Source organism: Protopterus annectens, chromosome 10.part0 (assembly GCF_019279795.1).
Source record: "Protopterus annectens isolate FY-2018-M chromosome 10.part0, PAN1.0, whole genome shotgun sequence".
Classification (NCBI taxonomy): Eukaryota; Metazoa; Chordata; order Ceratodontiformes; family Protopteridae; genus Protopterus; species Protopterus annectens.
In genome coordinates, this window is record NC_056744.1 from 1241337386 (window position 1) to 1241356520 (window position 19135).

Genomic DNA, 19135 nt, shown 5'->3' on the forward strand with positions numbered 1-19135 from the left:
GCCTTTCCAGTCTTCATCCTCTTCATAGCTATCCTTACTTCCTCCTTGCTAATCCACTGCACTTCATGATTCACTATCCGTACATCATCCAACCTTCTTTACCTCTCATTCTCTTCATTCATCAGCCCCTCAAAGTACTCTTTCCATCTGCTCAACACACTCTCCTCGCTTGTATATTTCCCTCATTATCCTTTATCACCCTTACCTGCTGCACATCTTTACTAGCTCGGTCCCTCTGTCTAGCCATTCGGTACAGGTCCTTTTATCCCTCCTTAGTGTCCAACCTTTCATACAACTCTTCACAAGCCTTAACCTTAGCCTTCGCCGCCTCTCTCTTTGCCATACACCTCATCTCCTTATACTCTTGTCTACTTTCTTCATCTCTCTGACAATCCCACTTCTTCTTCACCAACCTCTTTCTCTGTATACTCTCTTGTACTTCTTCATTCCACCACCAGGTCTCCTGGTCCTCCTTCCTCTTTCCAGATGTCACACCAAGCATCTTTCTAGCCATCTCCCTTACTAGCTTTGCTGTAGTTACCTTGAAAGCGTACAGACAAAAACATCTAACAAACCAAATATATGTACAATCATATAACTGGAATAGAAAAGTGAGAATAGAGTTAAAGAAGGAGGAGAAATAGAAGAGGTGGTGATACTGGTAGTAGTTTGCTAAATTAGGACAGCTAACAGAGACTAGTAAAATGAAAGATGGGATTAGATTATATATATTGGATTTTGAGCAGTAATGCTGTTGTAAACTCAATCCCAGTTTAGGATGAATAAATAAATCAGGTGGATCAGGTGGCTGTAGATGATTATCACTGCTGAAGTGACACCCCAACCTCGTGTGCAAAAATGGGAAAAGGGATTGTGGCCAGATGGATGGATCAGGTGTATGGGAGGTAAAGTTACTAACATAGTTAATCTGTTTCCTTCACCTTTTTAACCTCAGCCTCTTCACAGGTTATGTGACTGATGTTTGGTATACATCAACAGTGATGTCATAACAAAAAGAAGACCAACCAATGGTCCAGGCAGCTATAGACTCATCTGTCTTACCAACCCTGAATCCAAGGCTACTGAGCATGAAATTGCTGTGCTTATTCACATAATCAAAGGATGCCTCCTAGCCCTGGATCCTATCCACCCATCGCATTTCAGCTTTGTTAAAGCAAGAACTTGTCATCTTAATTTTGCTAACTTATTTGAAAAAAGTGAACACTTACCATTCTGTGCATACTGCCTATCTAAACCAGACTAAGGTCTTTGATACAATTATCCATATGGGTATTAGAGATGAGCTTTTCAGCTGTAAAAATAAGTACGCTTTTATGTCATCCATTGAGCAGCCAACTGGTTAACTAATAGAACCCATGTAGTTAAAGTTGATGGACCTTCCCCTAAATGTAATGTAACCAGTGGAGTCAAACAGGGATCTGTATTAGGCCATCTCTTCATCAGTTATTAAACTGATAACCAATCCAAAGTCCCAAGCTTGCGGCAGAGTCTGCTGATGGCCACTGTTTGCTCATCCACCACCATTAAGTTAATAAAGCAAGGGATAGACCTTGCCAACACCTGGTATACAAGCAGTTATTTAACCTAAACACTAAAAATGCAGAGTAGCTCTATTTTGGAAATGATACTTCTTCACCTCCAATTATACAAGTGACACAACTCTCTAAATTGACACAGAGAGTGGAGACCCTGGCACCTATGTTGAGAACTCATTAGCATTCGACCACCATGTTGCCAGTGTAGTTCCAAAATCCTTCTACCTGGTCTCTGGATGATCTCCAAAGGCATCTTTTCTAGACTTAAAGAAGGTCTTCACCCTTACATTCATCTCTCATTAGGCCAATCATCAAATATAATGCTCCTGCATCTATCTGTACAAGCATGTTACTTAGTTTAAGAGAAACTAAAGACTCCTAACCAGAAAGATAACAAGTCTAAAGTCACTCATTTACCCAATTAAACTAGCAACCCCCTCCTTGTACCGTCTCCTTTCAACTCCTCTGTGGTAATCTTAGCCTAGTTTTTCATGCCATAGAAGACCCAACCCTATGTCACCTCCTGTACCTCCAGAAAACCAATGACTCCTTTAACTCCTGCACCAAGGACCTTAACCTACACCAACAAGTATATAAAACCCAATGGTGGGATAGATTCCTAAACACAATTCCCCACCTTTGGAATAAACTTTCCCTACATGTCAAACATAGCAGTACCATATTCATTTTCAAAATAAACTTTAACTATTGACTCAGTAGTCATAAATTCTTCCAAAAGGTTATCCTGTGTGGCCCCCCTGAACAAAGAGGAGCACTACTGATTTTTTTTATCCCAGGGTGCACTCAGCCAGTTTCTAAATATTCTTAAAAACTGCCTGCCTAGTACCAAGCCCATAATCTACAAACTATAATGGAATTCAGCTTGCTGCTTTCACACATATACACTGCTCTCCTAACAAGCTGTATCGATCATTTAAAAGTGATCAGATAGCTTTTTCCTTTCACTCAAACTACCCTCAAAAATGGCAGTCACTTTGTGTTACACTTCTGATGTCTCATGGAGATGACAGTAAAAGACAGAGGACCACAGTAATATATTTCATCTTGATGCTCTCAGATATGCATGGTGCTCCTCGACTAACCATACTAATGCCCCTTCCGCAATGATCCTATTGTATCTGCCTTATGTTTTCACATACAACATGCTTTCCTCATGCCTTCCTCCAAAAGACAGCTGACTTATGCATAAGATTTTGGTTGTCTGATTTTGAAGACAGTAAAAGAAATGATGATTATTTCCCAATGATCATTTAACCATTGGCTGCTTTCACACACAGCCTCTCACACAAAAAATAACGCCACTTTCTGTTCAGACTTCAAATGTCTGATTGTGAAGAAAGCAAAAGACACTGTGGTCTTAGTAATCTTTTTTTTTTTTTTTTTTACTTCCTGCTCATCGACATATACATTGCCTCTTAAACCTAACCAACATAACAAGAAAATATGGATTAGCTGTGCATGTGTGTGTGTAAGGGGAGGTGGAAGTGAGAAGTTTTGCTAGTGAATAGTATGATGTCTCACTTCTGAGTCTGACTGACCTTTCATCTTAACATGAAGCTGTGGTTCAATTATGTTGTAATATAATTAATGCACTAGCAAAGAATGACCCCACATCTGTCCTGAGGATGGGCAATTAATTTTAAGATTGGTTTGATATGCTAAAACCAGGTTATGTATGGCCCTTTACTGTGGTGCTGAGATATTTTATGTTACGTTTTTCCACCAGATAGGTGGGGATGGTCTGATGATGTTTTTCAGCAATGATGCAGGCAAAAATCATAATAGCAACACAGAAAATTAATTAACAGTTCACAAAGAAGAGTTCACACTGCACAATGAAGATGACAAAAGAAATACAGATGCACAGTCTTAGTTATATCCATATTATGGTTTGAGAAGAATAACAATTTAATTATGAATCCGAGGCATTCTTCAGCAACAATTCATTATAGTGTGGTAAACAAAATATCTGAGGTTTTGAACTTAACAGATTCTAGTAGAATAGTACAGGAAAGCAATGCAACACTTAACAAGACAGTCAAACATCACTAAGGGAATAAATGACTATAATAAACATACCTAAATATACTACACAAACATTCTGCAATTACACACACAACTCTATTAAAATACTAAATTTAAGTTAAACGTAACAAAATTCTATTAGAACAAAATTATAATGTTGATAACAGAAATACAACCAAAAGTATAAATATGCATACATATAAAGCTGGTAGGTTAAAGCTTAACCTTGACTGCTTTTGGTACCACTGCATAGACCCTTATGCAGAATATAGTTTAGTGGAGGTCAACTGCTTGTCAGCATGGATGACTGTGTAACCAGCTTTACAGGTAGCATGCGTCTCTGAAACAACTTGGGACCCATCATTAATGGGTTAACCTGACAGTTTCCTCACTTCTGTTTCCTACCACAGGGTATAAGGTTTGCTACCACAGCAAGAATCAGCAATGTTTTGACCAAATTTCGTTGTCTCCATCTCAGTTGTCTAGGGATCGCTAACCTCTGCAAGTAAAGATCTTGAGGAGGTGAAAGCCAAAATCCTCAAGCACAGAAGTACCTGCTTGCAATTTTAAAACAAGAAGACCACAACCATTTCTAAGACAAATTAGATTTATGACTTCAACTATGGCATCAGTTATCAGACCCTTCAATTTACATTAAAACATACTCGAGTACAACTCTGTCAACTTTGTATAATCTACTAGCTTCACTACAAAACTCTTTATTCCCACTAACATACTGAAGATTTTGAGGCCAGAGTAATTGTTGCCTAACTCAAAATCTTAAAAAGATACTAAAGAACACAGCAAGCACAGTATAGATAAAGTCAAATACTACTGACTGTAACAACTGCAAAGATCTAAAAACTAACTGCATATATGGATTTGGTGTAGTAGTTAAGGTCTTCACCTTATAAATACAAAGTCCTGGGTCTGATTCTGAACTTGGGTTATTGGCTATGCTTAAAAAAAATAGGTTCTTCAGGGCAGTGAGCCTATGAGCCTATATGGATATCTTGAGGTTATGACCTCTTGATCTTTTCTGTTAGGGATGCCCTTGAAAAGTCTTCCAGCAGATGCTAGATAAAAAAGTGATTCAAAGTTTGATTTTTGGGCCCGCTACTGGGCCTCCTCCTTTTTTTGCATCTATTTCTCTGAAATGGAAGCAAATGCTGAAGGTTTATGGCTGAGTTTGCAGATGATTGCAAACTGGAGGTAAGCAACAACTCCCCTGCAGATACTAGCATTCTTCAAGAAGGCATATCTCTGACTAACAAATGGTGCCAAAGCCATGGTCTTAAACTTAATGCTAAGAAATGCATAATTGTACCCTGTGGGAAGTCAACATCCTGGCTAATTACCATGTTGACAATACGTCACTAAGAGTCGACCCAATGGTCAGGGATCTGGGTACACATGTAGACAGCAGCCTTACCTTTGAATGCCACATGACCACAGTGGTGAGGAAATCCTTTTATGCTACATAACTTATAAGTAAGGGAGTGGCAGCTAGGTCCAAACAGGCATTACCCCACTGCACTTCACCCTAATCAGACCAATCATAGAGTACAATTCTCACTTCGGTATGTATCTGACCAAGCATATGCAGCAGCTAGAGCAACCTCATAGGTTCCTTACAAAAAGAATACAAAGCATAACAAACCTGCCTTGTGCAGAGCTCCTTAAAGCCCTTTCCCTCTACTCAGTCTCCTACAGATTGATGAAGGCTGATGTATGCCTGGCTTACAAGGCATCCGCAAACACCACACTTATGAATTTCCTGCATATTCCTAAGTCAAACAGAAATACAAGCTCTAGGAACCTGAATTTTGTCTGTAACTTAAAACAGAACATGCTGGGCAGACAGATACGTGTCACAGACACTGCCTCATCTAACGAGCAGGCTTCCCATCCATGTGAAGCTGAGATCATCTTTTACCCTGTTTAAGTACAACCTAGACCAGTGGATGGGGAATAAGAAATGTACACTGGGTCTGGCACACATGTCCCTTATGGGCAGAGGTAGCTTATAAATGCCTGGCCCTCAGTGTCCTATTTGGACACAGGGCATCATTATTCTTTCGGGAAAACTTGACTAGGCTTAGAAAGGCCCCTTGAGTCATTAGCCTAGAATGAATCTATGAAATGCAGTCTTGCTACCAAAGCTGTAAAATTCAGATTTCTTAAAATAGAACAAATAAAACATAGTTGGTTTAGCCAAAAATGCTCCAAAACTGTACTAGCAATCTTGGCAAAAACAATGCTTCCATTATGAATCACAGACATTTAATTCAATGAGGAGACAACTCCCCAAATTAAATTGATCAGGATTCAAACTAAGGAATAAAATTCCAGTCCTCATAGAGCTCAGACTTGGAAAAGTACAGAAGCAAAAAGTATTATCCCAGTAGCAAACAATAACATTCATATCAGTGAGGATGCCCCTGAAGTCATCAAAGACCATATATCAGGTTCAGCAATATCATTCTCTCTCCCTTATTTGATAATAGTTAAGTACTACTGCTCACTTATAACACAAATAAAATAATAAGCCTTTCTTTCATCAATAATGTTTTAGAGTTACACAAACTTAAAAAGTAGAAAAATACTTGAAATATCATTCAATTATTCACCCTCAGATCATCCTAGAGCTTCTTAAATGGGGGAAATATTACGTACCTAAATCCACAGCAGACATATTTAATTTTTCTGTAACTACTGAAATTCTACCTTAAGGCTTCAGACATGCCTGCATCCCACAATTACCAACCCTAAGTTGTTACCAGATTGCAAACCAATAGTACACATTTGTCATATAGCCAAATACTTGAAAAATATATTCATTCAAAAACAGAATGTTGACCTTATCATCTTCTTCACAAAACCAATATGTATTCTAGGCAAAATATGCCATTAATGCAGAGATGCATTCTGTCTCAGATAATACTCTAAGCAACACTGAAAAGCTGCAATTGGTGGGTGTACTATTTGTTGACAAAGGGGATTTGAGACAGTTAACCACAACTTACTCATCAAAGACTTAAAAACTATGGATTTGCTTCACAGAATGTGGGTAAATGGTTTCCAAACTATTTAAACTAAAGAACTTTTCATGTGCTATCAGAAGAATTAACATCCAGTACTGCTGACTTCTCCTGTGGTGTACCACAAAGAAAGGTACTAAAGCCTTTACTATTCAAATAAATCATAAACAACCACCCATTTGATCATGCCAATACAGACATCAACCTTTACATAAATGATATTGTTCCCTTAAACACACACACTCTGCAAAGCTTTGCAGCAATCACTTCAAAACAATTTCAAGCAATTTATGAAATGGTTATGGCACAATGCACTTTAGCAGTAATCCACAACTGAGTGTGACTATCACAGGATTTTCTCACAATTTGTGTGGTTTGACCATGAGGGAGAGGTCTAAGTGATTATACAAAGGTATCCATGGGCAAATCCTGTGAAACCCACACAAGTAAATTACTGCTATTATAAAACATTATTTAAGAAATAAATTGCTTACCTTTCTTAAACAATCTCATTGCATAACATTTTAGTGTTCTTCCACCTCTTGCTCTGGATACTGATGTACTCTAAATGCATATGGCACAGACGCACACAAGCTTCTACAACACATCAATGCAGTAAAACAGAGGAGACTGTGAAGACAGCAGACTGGCTTTCACTCTTTTTTTATGAAATACTGCCAGTAGACTCCTTTTTGAAGAATTCTGAATACAGCCAAAAGTAAGGAGGATAAAAGGGAAAAAAGCATACCAAGAAACCAAAATGTAAGTAAAACAAATAACTTAAAATGTAAAAGAACAGGTTTTGGCATCAATGTGGATTTTCAGAACTGCTTGAATTATGAAACTTTGTCTGGCATTATTGACTGACCAAAACTTCAGCGATTAACCAGAAAAATAAAAAATGTTATGTGGGACAAAGCAAAAATATGAGGAAAATCTGGACCTGTTGAAAAGTTCTGGGCAGGTGAGAGGTATGGTTACCAGCAGTGCAATCGACTCTATGCTAGTAATTAGAAGTCTCACTTGTCCAGACTTTTGAAGAACTTCCCTGATACTCCTTGTATTTTTACCCAGTCCCACATAAAATATTTTATTGCTGAACTACAGTAGTGCATTCTAATAAAAAGCCACCTGCTCAAGAAGACTTCAGCAGCTGGACTTCTTTTTATTGGGGTATGGTCAATTTATAATGGGCATGCTAACTGGGTAATCAAGCAATGTGCACACTTCTAAATACTAATGACCATGTACTGTATATAAGCACTTAATATTGCAAAGTGTACAGTTATGACATTAGCTACATCTTCGCATCAAAACAGTACTCCACCTATAATAATAATCCTAATGACAGTTATCTTCCAAATGTCACAGCCTAAAAGTGTTTAGGTTGATCAAAAACCTCAAATAAAAATTCCACACAGAAGAAGCATCTCAAAAAGTGTTGATTCAAATCAAAGTCTTATATAAGCTTGCAGATTTAAGTAATGAAGAAAGAAGGCACCGTTGTCTAATTAAACTTACCATAACAGTAGTTGTTTGAATGGCAATTGTTGCAGTAGCCTTAGCTATACAGGTTATATCCTACAAAACATATACAGCTGGTCAGCTTCCAAAGCTTAAGAGCACCTTTTACACACCTAGACTGTTAGAAACTCAAGCAAAGCAATGGGAAAATCAGTGGTCTGGGCACCAAGCCCTTCATAGCATTCATGCCAACTGACACAGGGAGGCTAGAGCCCTAAAAGAGGCAATACTAGGTAGTAAAAATTAATACCTTTACTTTAGCCAAAAAAATCAAACAAAAATAACATGGACGGAGGGAGAGAGCAACTACTGCAGCAGTGATCTATCATTCAAACATCTACCATTACTGTAAGTTTACTTCCATAACTGCACTATGTTCATTATTTGATCACTGATATAGTAGCCTTAACTATAAGGGTTAATTAATTACTACAGCTTGCAATGTTTGGGAGGAAGAAGGATGAGGGTTTAGGAGCCCCTGGAGAGTAGTCCTAGCAAAGCATGCAATAAACCTTGTAAAATAACTTGTACAGGACCAAATTGCTGCCTCTATAATACTTCTAGAATCTACCCCTTTCCAAAAAATGTTGAGCAAGACACGGCCCTAATAAAATGTTATCTTAACATTGGCTAGACTGAACTTCAAATCAGCCTAATGAGCTGGTTCAAATGCAGCAAGAGTTAATTTTTTTCTGAGAAAAAAAAATAATACCCTATGGAAGACCAGCCTGTTTTAAGCAGATGGGTATGAATAACCCCTTTCAAAAAAATTTTTAAATATTAATGCATTGAAAGAGGGGGATCCATAGCCATGCATACTGAAATGACAAACAGCTGAACACTGACAGAGCAATAAGAAAAGCCAGAAGATACAGCCCACACAAATTTTGTAGAACCAGAGACACAGTAGCCTTAAAAGGATCTTGGTTCTTGATTTGATAGCAACTAGATTTATTTATTTTATTTTATTTATTTATTTTACATTTGTTGACCGGGCTAGTCTAACTGAATATATGTCCATTTTTTCAGTAGAGGCCCGTGGAGAAAAGCTCCAAGCATGAACAGTGACAAAGTTAACAATATATAAAAAGACATGTAAAATCACAATGCAGAGGCAGCATTGGTCAAAAGGAAAAATAATAATAAAATTGTAAACTATAAAAGTTATACTAAAAATGATACTAAAAAATGATACTAAAACACAACAGTAGGTATGAGAGCAAGACCAATTAAGAGAAAAAAGCCCTTATATTTTATTCTCTTACTATGAAGAAAAGAGTAGTAACTAGATTTGGAGGCATAGGTTAGAGGAGTAGGGATAGGGGTAAGAGCAGGAAGGGGAAAAATATATCAGTCTGGGTTAGCACATGGACAAAGCCAATGAGTTTTAAGATGTTCTTTAAGATGTTTTTTAAATAGAGAAGTAGAAGCAAGGGTTGATAATTCAGAAGGAAGCTGATTCCAGTTTTTACCTGCTGTGTTTGAGAAAAGTGAGTCACCAGCTTTGTTGTTAGATTTAATCAAGGAAACTAGGAGCTTACTAGCAGGGCGTAGTGTAGTCAGATTTTTGTATGGTATAATCATATTAGTGATGATAGGGGTGTTGTTGGGGTGGTATAGGATCTTTTGATTGACAAGTAATTGTTGACAGAGTATATGGTTCCGCAGTTCTAGCCATTCAGGTTGTTTGAGGTTGAGGCAGTGGTGAGTTTTAAAGGGGGAGCATGTGATGAATCTAGCTATGCTATTATAACAGGTGGAAAGTTTGGAGAGGTTGTTTTTAGATAGGTTCGTATATATAGCAGAGGCACAGAAAAGGGTAGAAATGAGGTGGGTCTGGGCAATAGTTTTCCTGGCAGAAGTGGTAAAGAAGGGTTTAATTCTATAGAGGGTACCAAGTTTTTTGTTAACTGATTTTATGGTGGATTTGATGCGGTCATCATAGTTGAGACGATTATCAATTGTTACACCTAGTAGGCAGGTTGTAGTATCTGGGGTTATGTTGGTAGCATTGTTAGAGGTTATAGAGAAGAATGCATTAGGTGATTTAAGAGTTGGAGAAAATAGCAGTAGTTTTGTTTTTTTTTGGGGTTTAGGAGGAGGTGGTGTTGCATGAACCTGTTTTCAACATTATGAAAAACAATTTGGGTGAGGGACTGGAGAAAGGCTATATTCTTAGCTGTACAGATTAAGGTGGAGTCATCTGCATATTGAATGCAGGTGGCCTGAGGTATGTTCATGTGTGGATCGTTAATAAATAAGGAAAAAAGAAGGGGACCTAAGATAGAGCCTTGGGGTACTCCAATATTTACTGGAAGTAATGTAGACAGATTGTTATCCCAAAGTACTGCTTGCTGTCTATTTTCCAGATACGACCTAAACCATTTTAATGCATGTGGATCGAGAGAATGGGCCTTTAGTTTGTCTAGAAGTACGTTATGGTTAACCATATCAAAGGCTTTTGACAGGTCAATAAAAAGTGCAGAGGAAAAAGAGTTATTGTTAAGATTTTTATTTATAGAGTTGGTGAAAGATAGTAGGGCAGTCGTTGTGCTATGGAATGGTCTGAAGCCATGTTGGCAGTTTGCTAGTAGGTTATATTGTAGTAGGTGGTTAAGTAATTGTGAATACATTTTTCCATTATCTTAGCTAATGGGGAGAGTAAGGCAATAGGTCAAAAGTTAGAAAGCTCAATTGAAGATCCACCTTTATGTAGAGGGATGATGTGGGATACTTTCCATATGGTAGGGGTTTTGCCTTCTGAGATAGTTCTGTTAATAAGGAGAGAGATGGGATAGCCTTTGGCTTTTGCGGCAATTTGTAGGTATTCAGATGGGAGACGGTCAGCAGAAGGGGTGCAAGGTTTCAGTTTTTGAAGTAGCTTACAGATGAGAGATGTAGGTACAGGTTGTATTTGAAAGGTAGGAGATGAAATCATGGAGGTGTTTAGTGGGGAAGCAGTAAAAGGTGGTAAAGAGTTGGCTAGTGTTTGAATGGCTTCTGTAAAGTAGTTATTAAAGGCTTCAGGGATCTGGTTGGAGTTATTATGATTGAAACCTGCTGGGGCCGGACTAATAGAGTGACCTGGCTGAAGAAGTTTGTTTATCCCTGACCAAAATTTTTGCGGAGTTTGTTGGCTAGTTTGTTTGAGATGAAGGCAGAAGTCTTTTTTGTCTCTAAGAATATCATTCTTGGTGGCATTTCTTAACTGTTTAAAGTGGAGGAGATCTGATGGACATTTGGTGGCTATCCATTTAGCCCAGATTTTATTTCTGAGGAGTATCTTTTGCCTAGTTTGTTTTGTGAGCCATGGGGCAGATTTGGTTCTTATTCTAATAGAGTGATAAGGTGCATGGTAATCTAGGATTTGAAGAAAGGTATTGTTAAAGTAGGTCACAGCCTCATCAAGTTCAAGATGGGTCAGTGGTGACCAGCCACAAGCTTGCAGTTCATTTAGGAAGCTGTCTGGATTAAATAATTTTTTTGAGTGGGAGGTTTTGAGATTAAGGTTATTTGGGATAAGGACTTTTTGTCTAATAATGTAGGTAAGCATATGGTCGCTGATATCATCGGGAAGGGTTCCTGGAGTATAGGTTTCAGGGTAGCTGTTAATAAGGATCCAGTCAAGAATAGTTTCCTTACTGCTAGGTTTGTGGATTCTAGTAGGAGTGGTTATTAATTGTGAGAATACAAAGAGATGTATGTGATTACTAGGTTTAGGGGAACTGCAGGTGGACCAGTCAATGTTAAAGTCACTCAGCACAATGGTCTCCTGGGGTAATTGGGTAGAGAGTTAACTAAATAAGTTTTCAAGAGTATTGGTACTGTTACCATGGGGAGATACATACAAATTAGATAGATAGATTTGGAGTTATTGATTTGGAGTTTGATAGTCAGGATTTCAGATTTGTATCTAATGATGGAAGCACATTAAAGGGGGAAATTTGGAGATTAGATTTATAGAGAATGGCTATACCTCCACCTTTTTTGGTTTTACGGTCACATCTGAGGATGTTATAGCCAGGAGGGCTAACTTCCTGGTCTAGAGTAGCTGGTTTTAGCCAAGTTTCTGCAAGACATAGAATATCAAATGAGTGCACATCAAGGAGTGCATGCAGGTGGGAAATTTTATTGTTGATACTTCTAATGTTAAGGTGAATTATCAGGAGGGAGTTAGGTGGTTTAGTTAATGTAGACATCACAGGCAATGTTAAACTGTTAAGGTTATAGGTATAGTCAGTATTGGGGCCAGGGTTTGGATGAATGTCACCATCTAGGAGGGGGTGTTGCTGGGGATATAGTAGAAATTTATGGATTTTGTAGAAATTATTAAAATTCTTTTTGGAAGTGAAGTAAGTAACATGGGTTGCTCTGTGATACTTTGGTAGTATATAGTTAGAGGTACAGGTTATGTTACTATGGTTAAGGGAGTAGATGAAAGAAGATGTAAAAGTTTGTTGGAAGATATGGCTTTGTTCAGGTAGAGAAAGATTTTCAAAGAAGGTGAGTGAGTAAGGTATAGTAAGAGAGGCTATCGTGGTAGTTAAGTTTAGTATGTTTGTGAAAATAGTTTTGTGTGTTGGGGCCATTGTAATAAGTAGTTATGAGGTGTGAGTAGTTTGTGTGAGTAGGTAAAGTAAAAAATAGGAGAGTGTGTTTCAGGAGATAGAGCAGGGTGTAAATTATGCAAATAAGAAATTAGTAGAGGTTATAAAGGAGGTAGAATTGGGAAGTAGTACAGAGACTGGTTAGAAAAGGTGAACGAGTAGTTCAAAAGAGAGGTAATTAGTACTAATTAGGAAAGAAAGAGATAGGGGAGTGGCCTAATGATGATGAGGTTTGTGATAGGATGAGAATAAGGGGGGAGTGGTTAGTGAAGTATAAGTTTAGGACCACTGGGGGTGGGTGGGAATTGGGGGTAGAGTAGGGGAGCGGAGTGAGCCTGCAGGGTGAAATGAGTGAGTTACAGCCGGTAGAGGAAGAGGTAGCAGAGACAATCAGAGATGAAGCAGGTTCCAGGTGCAGTGAAGGTGGTCAGTAGCAAGTAGAGTTTGGTTGGGCAGGTTGGAGGTAGAAATGGGTAGAGGAGTGAGAGGAGATAGAAGACATATAATGGAGCTATGGGTGTAAAGGGAAAGGGATAAGAGCAGTAACACAAAAGCATTAGGTTTAGCAGCTAGTCAAGGGGTGCAGTCAGAGACAAGATCCAGAGAAGAGGTTAGGAAAAAGTGGGGGGAGAAGTAATAGCCTGACGTTACCTAGGAGCACCACCTAGTGGGCAGAAAGCAGAATCCAACAAGGTAACTGTGTACGGGAACGACAGGTAATGTGTATATAGGGGTATAGGAAAAGGGCAGTAGGAACACAGATAGTGAGGGGGTATGGCTGCTGGTATCCTGACTCAGTGGCTTAAATACTATCTCTGTGTGATACAGGATAGAAATTGCACAGAAACAGTCAACCACCTATATAAAGTACAGTGTAAAATTAAGCATATACATGTAGAGAACTACGACTAGGGTGTGACGTACTTTTCAGTCCATTAGGATCAGGTCAGAAAACAAATCACTGGGCAGCAGAAACTTTGGCCAGGCTTTAGAATGGCTGGAAAATGATTAAAGGGGTCCTTAAAGACCAGGCAGGTTCTTTAGTGCAGGATAGGAGGAAGGGAGTTTCCAGTCCGTTAGGATCAGGTCAGAAAACAAATCACTGGGCAGCAGAAACTTTGGCCAGGCTTTAGAATGGCTGGAAAATGATTAAAGGGGTCCTTAAAGACCAGGCAGGTTCTTTAGTGCAGGATAGGAGGAAGGGAGATGACAAACATTCCTCTGGGCTCAGGGATACTCAGCAGCCAGGGCAAGAACAGGGGAAATAAAGATGGTGCCATGAGGGGCTTCCCTCCTAAATGCCGCACATCTTCAGAAACTAGATGCCTTAAAAGTATTAAAACTATCATCCAGGCAGCTAATTCATCGCCTGTACAGGATATTACACTTGTGTGGAACTGTTAGTGGTTTACTTGCCTCAATACCACTTCATGTCCTTCCTTATCACTTTTGCAGTATTCTTTACTCCTGACATATCCTACCAGCATACCAAAGTCTTTACATCTTCCAGGCATGACAGCTCAGACGTACGTCCTATGCACAAAGCATAGGGCACATATGTGACAGACTGCCTAATCCTCAGAACCTGAAGTGCCCCAGAAAAACTACATCAACCACAGAAGCATGATAAGGCAAGAGGATAGTGGCTCTGAGAAGAGTATGCCAAAGATTCTTCACCAGAATTCAACTGTTCATAAGAAGAGTCAGAATTCCTCAGCCTATTGGAAGGGGTGGAAGACCAAGGGGTAAAAGCAGGAACAGACAAACCTTGCGGGGGCTTCAGGGACATAAGGGCATTGAAAAACCCAAGAGTGAAGTCCTGTTAGTCTTTGGAAGCCACATGTTTGTGTTTTTGTTTCTTTTTTAAGAAACATCTACTTTAACAAATCTAAGAGGTTCAAACCCCTGTCTAGATTCAATGAAGGTACCAGGCACCTCTTCCTTAACTAATATATGAGAAATCTCCTTACGCACCTTGGATATAAATAGGTTTATACTTTCATAAGTGAATACTAGGCTAACTTCCCTGAAAGACCATTTTAAGCCTAGTCAATAACCCCAAATCAGAATCAAACCCTATACCTTATGTTTATAAGGTGAAAACCTTAACCATCATGCCAGAACCATTCCCCTAAAATGACCTGTTCAGTGTCACACAGGAGGTAAATAAAGGTGGAAAGATTTAAACCCTGCACTCTTGACACAAGAAGCTTATTAACAAGTTGGAGCTTTTGTCCTCTGTGCTAACTGCAAGATCAACCATGACTTCCCCCTACATCCGCAGCAGACATATGCACAGCCTCAGCAGATGTACAGGGAAGAAGTTCTATGACAGCCTCTAACCAAGTCATGGCACAGGTACCTGTCATTGGCTCTTTTTAGTCCTTGGCTCTTTCATCCAACCCAATGGAGATGTCCCAGTGGAGGCTGGACAGCAGCAGCAGGCTTTTTTTTTTTTTTTCAAGTGGCGGCTAAAAGTTGGGGTGGGTAGATTCAGCCATGGCACACTAAGCCAAAAGCTTCAGATACTGGTTTTCTAAATAAATAAAAAAGGATAACAGATGACTGTGAAATGTGTTATGGACAAATGGCTGACAAATCTTACACCGTATACGATCATGTGTAGCACCCAAACAAAAAAAAAAAAGACACTTCTCATATCACTTTTTATTTGGAGTCTGCCTCCTACACTCACGCTTTCCCTTCCTGGATGACACGAAAACAAACTACAAGGAGAAAAAAGGAAACTGGAAACCCCGATTGGGCACACCTTTAGAAGGTTCAGTAGATGAACAAACTCTGTGAATGGTGTACAGATCGAATTCGGAGGTAGTGGTCAGACTGGTAAAGTTGTTCTGAGGATTAGGCGTCATATGTCACATATGTACCTTACACCTTGTACTTAGGAGAAACATCTGATCTATGGTGCCCAGAAGATGTAAAGGCATTGGTATGCTGGTCGGACAATTGCTATCCTTGGCAGGATATCTCAGGAGTAAAGAATACTGCAACAGTGATAAGGAAGGACATCCACAAAATCAGTTTTACAGTCACAGTAAAATATGAATTTACAGTGTAATATTATGTAAAGGTTGTACTCTGATAAACAAGTACTCTCCTCTACGTATAAAACACGTGTGCACTTGTACTTGCAGATTGCTAAACTAAATGTGGGTGTTTCAAAAAAAAAGTACAATGTGTGCAACTGTCTAATCAACTTTCAAGATGATCCTTTTATCTTCGCCTGCTGAACTTCTGTTTTTTATCATTAAACTGTTATTCATAAGTACAAATCTAACTGGCAAAGAAAAATGGGCAACATTTCCCACTAAACAAATGAATGAGTACTCTGAGGATTACTGTTTCCAATGGGATTTATAAACATTAGTGACAGGTAGCCTAAGACCTCTGTCAAGTCCTTAAGGCTATAACAACCATCACTTAAAACGATCAGGAAATACTGGCAAAGAAACTGATTAAATCCCACTGTGATGAAGGTGGAGTAGTCCACAACATATAGGTTAGCTAGGCTTTTGATGGTTTCCCCAAATACACTGTAAAGTGGAAGCATTTCCTCAGTAGTCAATGCTGTCCAGTATCCAGGGGTTCCAATTCTGGCCTCCAGCTAATGTCAAGGTAGAATGTGTACTATTTTCCTCACATGATCACTGAGGCTCCTTGTCCAGGTACTCCAATTTCCTCCTCAACCTCCTCTAAAAAAAAAAAAATACTTCTAGCATTGTACTGTGGAGCTCTTCTTCCCAGTGTATTCCTGTAAAGGAACCTACGGTTCAGAATCATTTACTCAACTAAACTAAATAAACAAACCATGTTAAACATGAAGATGACAATTCTGTCATCACTGTAGATCAGTGGTAGCACTAGGTACCACACCTGAACCAAAGACTAGAAAGGTCTTCTTGGAGATGACTGAAGATTCTTTCTGCATTTAAAAACAAAGACTGGGATAGGATAACCTATACACCAGAGAAGGGTTCCTCCCCATTTATAAATAGAGTCCTAGAGTAAATGGGATAAAATAGCCCTCTGGAATGAATGTGGTCTCTCTCTCTCTCTCTTTCCAATTTACGCACCATGTGGTAGATCAGGCAATGAACACTTTTCAGTGCTCATTGTTTCTGTAGCTGTTTCGGGTTTGACAGACTCAGGTTGGTAGCCCAAGGTCCAACCCTTCTCAGAGGGTGCACAACACACATCCGTGCACGTGCACACACGCACACACACACACACACACACACACACACACACACACACACACACACACACACACACACACTCAAACCTAGGGCCAATTTAGAGTGTCCAATCCACCTACTGCACATCTTTGGAATGTTGGAAGAAACCAGAGCACAGGGGGAAACCCACGCGAACACAGGGAGGACATGCAGACTCTGAAAAGAGGGCACCCCAGCCGAGACTCAAACCAGAGAACCTATTGCTGTGAGCTGACAACACTAACTACTACACCACTGCACCACCCTAATGCCTGTGGTATGTTTAGCTATAAATGAGATTTATCTCATTGGAAACTAATCTCACAATGAAGTGCAAAAGGTGCTTTGGCCCACACTGTGTGTGTGTGTGTGTGTGTGTGTGTGTGTGTGTGTGTGTGTGTGTGTGTGTTTGTGTGTGTGTGTGTGTGTGTGTTTTGGTAATGACTCTACTTCCTGCCCCTCCCTCACTTACGTGCCCAGTTTTGCAAATGCTGCATTCATGGGAGCTAAGAGATAGGATAGCCCCCCCCCCCACACACACACACACACACTCCATCCTCCACTGTACCTTTGGAGTTCACTGTGCTTCAGTACAGGACATGCTGCTGTGATCTGCACATAACAGATGTGATCAGAAACACTTACACAGCAACCTAGTGTTGTATTAAATAATTGTTTCATGGTGGAAAGTCTGTTTCACTGAAAAAACATGAAAGCAGTCCTCAGCTGAAGAGATGGCTTTCACTTCATCATACTTGTCTCAAGTGATACTCACTGGAGTCTGCTTTGAAGAATCATTAGACTACCATTCAGAGTCGACCTTCCATTTCATGGCATTACAAACAGGTTCTTTTGCCTGTAAAACTGAAGTCATAGTACTGCTCATTCTCATAGTGCTGAATTAACAGAGAATAGACAACTTGTTCTAGACAGACAATTAGAATAATGATAAAAAAAATAGTTCAAAATCTGACAGGAAGTCATCTGAGGAGACAGCTTTGACACATTTAAAGAAACTGGCATAAACCAAACTCCTGCAAAGAGATGCAAAGTATTTGCTTTTCTTTCAACACTACTGCTGAAGATACTGAAAAAATGTAATGCTGCTGAGTAAAAATGACGTAAGGGGGAGTAAAGTCCTCAGAATCCCTTGTGACTTTGCCAGACTACCATCCAGTGGTGTGTAAAACTGCATTTATCTACATCTGCTAGCTAAACTGTTAATAAACCAAGTGCATCAGGCAAAATTGGGATGGACTTCCAGCAACTTCTCAATGGTTTGTAACAGGATATTTCAGACAATACATATGAATTAACCCAGCAGCAGGTTATTTAAAAGAAAAATAAATACACACACACATATACATACATGGATAGACATCCATCCATGACCTCTTTCCCACTTTTACACAAGGGCAGTGACAATCATCCAGAACCAAAGTTCACACCACCAGGTGGCTATCCTTGCCATGGGTGTTCCGCCATACTGCACAAACACACACACACACACACACACACACACACACACACACACACACACACACACACACACACACACACACACATACACACACACACACACACCTATGGCCAATTTAGAGTGTCCAATTCACCTACTGCATGTCTTTGGAATATGTGGGAAGAAACTGCAGCACCCACAGGAAACCCACTCAAACACATGAAGGAGAAGCAACCACAGCACACAAGGCACTCTAGTCGAGAACAGAACCAAATAACCGCTTGCTGTGAGACAACATCTTTATCCACTGCACTACTGTGTCGCCCTATATGTATAAATATATATTATGGATGTGTGTGTGTGTAATATGCATTTCTGTTTTTGGATTATGTAAGAGACAGTTTTACCTCGTGCTTAGGTTCAGGTTGAGGCAGAATATTTGTGGGCGTTTCTTTAACTGTAGGCATTTCTGTGACTTCCATCTCAAGCTCTGTATTTTCTTCATCATCTTCTCCTACCACATCATGCAATTCTGCCTAGAAAGTGGCAAAAGAATTGTTATCCAAGGCCTTACTGTGTAAGTATGTTTTCAAGACAATCTTTCAAACAAACTATTCCTTTAAAACTAAGTTATCAACGTAAAACCCATGCACTACAGTTATTTAAA

At 39.4% G+C, this 19135-nt stretch overlaps 1 protein-coding gene across 1 annotated transcript in view; it reads right to left on the reverse strand.

Annotated features, from left to right (window-relative positions):
* CC2D1B (coiled-coil and C2 domain containing 1B) overlaps positions 1-19135 on the reverse strand; it is a 2494855-nt gene that overhangs the window by 2109675 nt on the left and 366045 nt on the right. Inside the window, exon 4 of the mRNA XM_044085963.1 lies at positions 18876-19004. Within this exon, the coding sequence (XP_043941898.1) occupies positions 18876-19004 (129 nt within the window). The remainder of the gene's footprint in view (positions 1-18875; positions 19005-19135) is intronic.